Genomic DNA, 6,069 nt, shown 5'->3' with positions numbered 1-6,069 from the left:
CTCACCAAAGAGCTAGATTCCAGGCCCTGTCTCCAGAGTTCTGGACCTACAAGGTTGTCTCCGGTCCAAGACACTGGAAGGACTGAAGCATCAGGGGCCCAGCAAGCTGCAGTCCTGATGCAGACGTTAGCACCAGGTCCCCTTGCCCAGCCACATGCTGGTCCAACAGCACTCGCCAGGGCAGGGACTGATGACAGCAGTTTATTTTAAACATTCCATCTTTTAGTGTAAAATTGATTCTAAACCCTTTGAAAACTGAGCTGGTCCGTGTTGCTCGGCAGGGTCAGTGGTGGGGGTGGGGGGAAGGGATGGTAGAGCCGCCTTCCTGTGGATGGGAGCATGGTGGGTGTTACATTCATCTTGGCGTGGGATAGGACTGAGAACAGTATTTCAACATCAAGTTCCTGGCTTGCACTGCACTGTCATATGGGAGAGGCAGCCAGTGGGGTAAATGGGGAAGGGCACACGGGGCCTCTACCTACTGTCTTTGCAACTTCAGGTGACATGTCACTGAAAATGAACCGTTAATTATGCTTGCATAGAGGGGCTGCATACTGGTTCCAGCTGTGAGCAGCAGCTGTGGCGTCACGGGCTGCAGCCAGGACCCTGGCCCCACTGACCCACCCTGGCCCCACGCCTGCTGCTTGCCCCACTGGGTGGGGGGTGGGGGCTCAGAGAAGGGTCCTAAGGCACATGGCTTGATTGTGAGGTTTGCAAAGGCTGGGTAGAGCCCAGATGTCTTCCAGGTCTGGTCCAGCAGCTGCGAGGCATGACTGTCCACTCCCTGCCCGTCTAGACACTGCCTGCCCTGGGGACACTGGTGGAAGGAGGTGGCCCCAGGCAGGGCCTGAGAGCTGCAGTGGGGGTGGGCTGGGAGTAAGGTGACTTAGCAGCAGGCGGCATGTGTGAAGCTGCTGTCAGTGAAGAGGCAGGCACACTATCCTTCCTGGACTCCGTAGTGACGAAGCCCGGAGCAGCAAAGCCTGGGCTCCCCCGCCAGGGCAGAGGCAAGGATGCAGCAAGCAGGGCCTGCAGTGCACCAGGCACCCAAAGTAGGGGCTGTGTCCCCACCCCGAGGGCCGGAGAGCAGTGTGAGCACCAAGTCTGTCAAAAGTGACTGGAACTGGGTGAGGGACGCACTCTGGTGAGCCAGCCCCCACCATTCCACCTCCCCCACACCCTGTGGCCTCACCCACCCAGGGTCTTGGTCCCCATGGTCTAAACCCCAACACCAGTGTGACCTGTGGGGCCAAGGCCTCCAGGAAAACTGAAAGGGAGGAAAAGGGGTGGGCTTCAGGTTCGGGTGTTTAGGCCACAGCACCCTCAAGGTTCAAGTTCTTTGGGCAGAGCCAGCTCTGTTGGGGCACCAGTCCGGTTTTGCTGTGAGCTTGGGTGGGCACCAGGGCAGGCAGGGGCCACCCCTCAAACGAGTTCCCCTCACCCATAGTCTATAGACAAGCATCAGGGCCCTGCCCCCCACCCCAAGGTTGGGAACATGCACTGTGGACCTGCACGGTCAGCGTAAGGGGGACACTGCTTCATCTCAGCCCAGACCATGGAGGTGGCCACCACCTCCAAAGCACCTGTGAGTCCATGGGAAGGGACTCTACACCAGATAATGTCATGCCCTTGGGCCCAGCCTGTGCCCCACCCAGCAGTAAACCCCCAAGCCAGCCATGGTCCCATGGAGCTGAAGACAGGAGAGACCACCCCCACAGAGTAAGCAAACGTTTCTTCCCAGGTGCCCCTGGCTAGCCCCTGCTTGTAGTCCAGCCCAGAGGACCCAGGGCTTGGCACGTGGGGGTGAGTCAGGACTCCTGGGTCAGCAGTGCCTGGGCCCGTGCCTCATCCAGGACGAGGGGGGACTGGAATTCCCTGCCCCGCAGGTACTCCTCCAGACCCTGCAAACAAGTAGGCACCTCTCAGCCCCATGTCCCCCTCCCCACGGAACCACGTCCTTGAGCAGGCCCCCGGTGCCACCCGGGGCCGAGGAGGTCTGGAGGTGAGACCACGGGCAGCATGAGCCAGGCTCCAGCCCCCAGGCACACCTCAGGCTGAACTGCCCGAAGAGGGGCTGTGGCCAGCCCAGGTCAGCAGAGGGCCAGCCAGTGTCCCTCCCTCAGCAAGGCTCCCCCGTGGTCAGCCCAGCTCCTGAGCTGGTCCGCCCTCCCCACCAGGCTCCCACAAGGCCTCTGCACCTCCCACCTCACCCCTGTGTCCTGGAGGGGCCTCTGAAACCCAAGAGCCATTGCTCCCACTGGTAAACTGAGGCGCTGCTTGAGCTCCCCACCCACCCAACTCTGACCCCAAAAAGCCCAGAGGGGTGCCTGCTCTCACCTCTCCAGAATAGGATACCAGGGGGGAAATCTCACAGACAACCGGAGGGTCCTCACCTCCCTGCAGCCTAGGTGAGAGTCACTCGTCACCATCCGCTGTGAACAGATCCCCATCCCCCAGCACCCCCACGCACCCCTGCCCAGAGCTGAGCAACTGCTAACAGATCCACGGGTCCCCTCCGCTCCCCTCCACCCAGCGCCCCTGCCCGGAGCTGGGCATCAGATGCCATCTCTCTGCAGCCTCTTCCTTCCTCTGGCTCCTGGACCCAAAGCCAGGCTGCCCTCAGTCTAAGCAACAGTCGAGTTGGGCCAAAACCGCCCGTAAAGTGCTTTGCAGGGGATTAATGACGGTTCCGGACACTGGGCCATGGAGAAGCAGCAGAGGAGAGCTGGCTTCAGAACATCACACGCACCCATCAAAGTTCCCAGGCTTGTGAACCAGGGGACGGCTCAGCCTCCGACCTCTGGGGCCCTGTGTGGACCCCAAGGACTCAGCCCGACGGGCTGCACTGGATGGGCCATGGCAGAAGCCCCCTCCCCAGTGAGGCCTCAGCAGAGGCAGCGGGCCCAGAGCCACACTCACCTGGGCAACGCGGGGAGCAGGGCCCCGTGGCTGTCCAGGAAGTGGGCGCCCGCCTGCAGCGCCCAGCGGTAGTGTTGTGCCAGCAGGGCCCGTCGCGTGGTGGAAGGGCTGTCCCTGTCGGCGGAGTCCGAGTTCTTCAGTGGGGAGAACTCCTCCTCCCGTTGTACTTCAAAGGCAACAAAATTCCTGTGAGGGAAGAGCTGGTCAGCGTGCCACGATCCCAAGGCCCCAGCAGGAGAGGCCAGGCCAGCGGATGGCAACAGAGGGGTCTGTGCCATGAGCCCTGAGGGCCGGTGCGGGGCACCATCCTTCAGAGAGGCCTCTGTGCCCAAGCAAGTCTTTGCTCCCGACACCCCACAGCTGGTGGGGCCCTTCAACATGAAGGCAGAGCCCCAGGGGAGGGCCCAACACCCTGGGGCCACCCTAGTAACCTTGCCTGGAGACCACCTACCACCCCTGGGTGAGGGCAGATGGAGGGACCAGGAGTTGGCACTGGAAGCCTCCAAGGTCCACCACCCCAGGCCCTCAACTGCCCCAGGTGTTCCCCATGCCCTACCCTGGGCGACTGCTTCTCAGGGGCAATGGTGCTCTATGGGCCTCTGCAGGAAAGGGGTCCTTCGGCTGCAGTTCACAGAGCCTGAGACCCCAATGCAGTGGGAGGGGAAAAGAAGAAACACTCCTGCCACTAACTTAGCGAACGGGAACACGTCAAACACAAACTTCTCCATCTTGATCCCGTTGGGTTCCAGCGGCTTCACCACGTTCCCGTCCTCGTCCACGTAGGGGACCTTTTTGACAGCCACATGCTGTTTCAGCAACGGCTCAAACTCCCTGGGTGCCGGTAAGGGGGGACCACAGAGGGCGCAGCTCAGATGGGCCGTGCCCAGGATCAGCCACCCCTCTCAGTGTGCCTGGTGGGCAGAGAGCACCACAGCCCACAGATCTCTGGGGCGGGCAGCAGGACAGGCCACGCCTCCTCCCCACACCCTAGGCCCTGGGAGCCCAGGAGGACAGACAAGGCACAGGGGTGGAGGCGGAGCCCGTGGGCAGTAGGGTGCACGCTGAAGGGAGGCTCGTCAGGTACGCAAGCCCTTCTACACCTGACCGACCCACTGGCTGGCTCCCCCATCCCCTCCTGGCATCAGCCTCCCGTCCCTGGGCCTTCAGCTGCACACCCCAGGCACTGGCACTCGTTGCCCCCTGGGCCGCCCACCTGATGACCGTGTGGAGGAAGTCTCGGGTGAAGAAGTGGTTGCAGATGTTCCCCGCGCTGTACAGCAGGCTCCCATCAGGCGCCTGCAGTCGCGCCGTCTCCAGACTGATCTCGCTGTACTCTACCACCTGGACCACACCATCCACCTGGCACACCACACCCACGGGCTCCTCGGGGTATGCCTTCTGAACCACCTACCAGATGGGGCGGTGGGCTCAGGCAGCTGGACAGGGCTGGGGCAGGTGGGGGGAGGGCGTGTGGCTCACCTTGGCACCACAGTCCGCGCCCTGCAGCACGCAGAAGCCGATGAAGAGGGGGTCAGCCAGCCGTACCAAGATGTTGTCTACACAGTACACATGCACAAACTCCACACCACGGCGCGCCATGTCCTCCAGGATGTGGTGGTCCTCCAGAGCAGAGTACAGGCCCCCATTGCCATCTGCAAGGGGGAAGTGGCGTGACTCCAGAAATCAGGGAGGCAGCCCTTGGTCACCACTCAACCCTGTGACCGTCCACTCATCACACTCCTCCAGGGCCACACAACCTCCCAGGACACACCTCCAGACCCCAGCTTGAGCTCCACCTTCCAGACTGCCGGTCCTCCCTGTCCCTGGGACAAGGCCGTACCTGGGGCCATGGCCACCTTGTCCTTCCGTTCCAGGATAGCCTGGCCATCAACAGTCACTGCAGGCAGCATACGTTGCTCAAACATGACCACGTTGGCAGGTTCCAGCTGGAAGAAGTCATGCTTCTTGAAGAAGGCAGCCGTGGGGCCCAGAGTGAACTCACTTGTCATGATGTACCTGTGGGCAGGGAGCTCTGGTAGCATAGTGGCTAAGGCACTTGACTGCTAACCAGAAGGCTGGCAGTTCAAACCCACCAGCCACTCCTTGGAAGGAAGATGGGGCAATCTACTTCCGTAGTGATACTGCCTCGGACACCCAAGGAGGGGTCGTTACGAGTTGGGACCGACTCGACGGCACATAACAACAACAACAACCTGTGGGCAGGTGTGGGCTGAGCTCCAAGCCAGGCTTAGGTGGGGAGCCCGCAGGCAGACAGGGCAGGGTGGCCAAGGTCAAGACTTGGTCTGGGTGGGTGTGGGGCTGGGGCTCCACGGGACACAGGCTGAGGTGGCAATGGGAGGGCACACCAGGGCACGGTGCAGCGGGTCCCGTGGCGTTTGCTGGCCAGCTGCTCCAGGCGCCGGATCCGCTCAGCCTGCAGCTGGTACAGGGTCTTCTGGCTGGGCAGACCCACACAGTACATGCCCTTGGGGTAGGTCACACCCAGGCGCGTGCCCTGTCCCCCGGCCAGCAGCAGGACCGCCACCTTGTTCAGGGCGATCTGGCGGAAACCTGGGAACAGGGGATGGGTGAGAGGAAGCTGGGCCCCAGCCACCCCCTCACTTTACAGCACCTGGTCCTTGGCCTTGGACATTTTCCATAGAAACAGCACAGAAACTTCCAGCTAATGGCCCAGCCCCACCCAATGTTCTGATCTTATCTGGGCCAGGGCCCTAACTTCACCTACAGACCCTTCAGAGGTGCTGAGGGCGTCCTTCCCAGACGGCTCCCAAGACCGGCCATACCAGCTTGGTCTGCTGGCTGCAGCCCCTGGCTAGACTCCCCTCTGCAAATACCTCTAGGGGCGCAGGAAGCCAGGAGGGCATGGCTTCGAGGTTCCCCGGGCCTGGGGCTGCCCCTTGGGTGAGCAGGCAGATAGCTCCCCAGGGGACAGTGACACACCCACTCGTGGGCTGGCACGTGTGGATCCGAAGAAAGCGACTCCACAAAGCACCCAAGCAGACGTGCACAAGCCAAGCGCCCGCCCCTCCTCGCTCCCTACCACCGGGCGTGGGGTTAACCCTGCTTCTAGGGGCACAACTCGCTACCGGACACCTGCCTACCTTCGTGCTCCCAGCGCTGCCGCGCTTC

General features: G+C 62.2%; 1 protein-coding gene across 1 annotated transcript in view; it reads right to left on the bottom strand.

The window, feature by feature from the left end:
- Nucleotides 1-1,808: 1,808 nt before the first annotated feature.
- UAP1L1 (UDP-N-acetylglucosamine pyrophosphorylase 1 like 1) overlaps nt 1,809-6,069 on the bottom strand; it is a 9,205-nt gene continuing 4,944 nt past the window's right edge. The window contains exons 3-11 of the mRNA XM_007947066.2: nt 6,042-6,065; nt 5,286-5,490; nt 4,760-4,935; nt 4,399-4,571; nt 4,133-4,326; nt 3,610-3,750; nt 2,920-3,105; nt 2,338-2,404; nt 1,809-1,901 (exon numbers count right to left, since the gene is read on the bottom strand). Coding sequence (XP_007945257.2) covers nt 1,809-1,901; nt 2,338-2,404; nt 2,920-3,105; nt 3,610-3,750; nt 4,133-4,326; nt 4,399-4,571; nt 4,760-4,935; nt 5,286-5,490; nt 6,042-6,065 — 1,259 coding nt within the window. The remainder of the gene's footprint in view (nt 1,902-2,337; nt 2,405-2,919; nt 3,106-3,609; nt 3,751-4,132; nt 4,327-4,398; nt 4,572-4,759; nt 4,936-5,285; nt 5,491-6,041; nt 6,066-6,069) is intronic.

The sequence above is a fragment of the Orycteropus afer genome, unplaced genomic scaffold (assembly GCF_000298275.1).
Source record: "Orycteropus afer afer isolate SDZICR_OR568_19922 unplaced genomic scaffold, OryAfe1.0 scaffold00174, whole genome shotgun sequence".
Taxonomy (NCBI): Eukaryota; Metazoa; Chordata; class Mammalia; order Tubulidentata; family Orycteropodidae; genus Orycteropus; species Orycteropus afer.
Note: the sequence above shows the minus strand (reverse complement) of the source record. Positions and strands in the feature narration are given on the sequence as shown.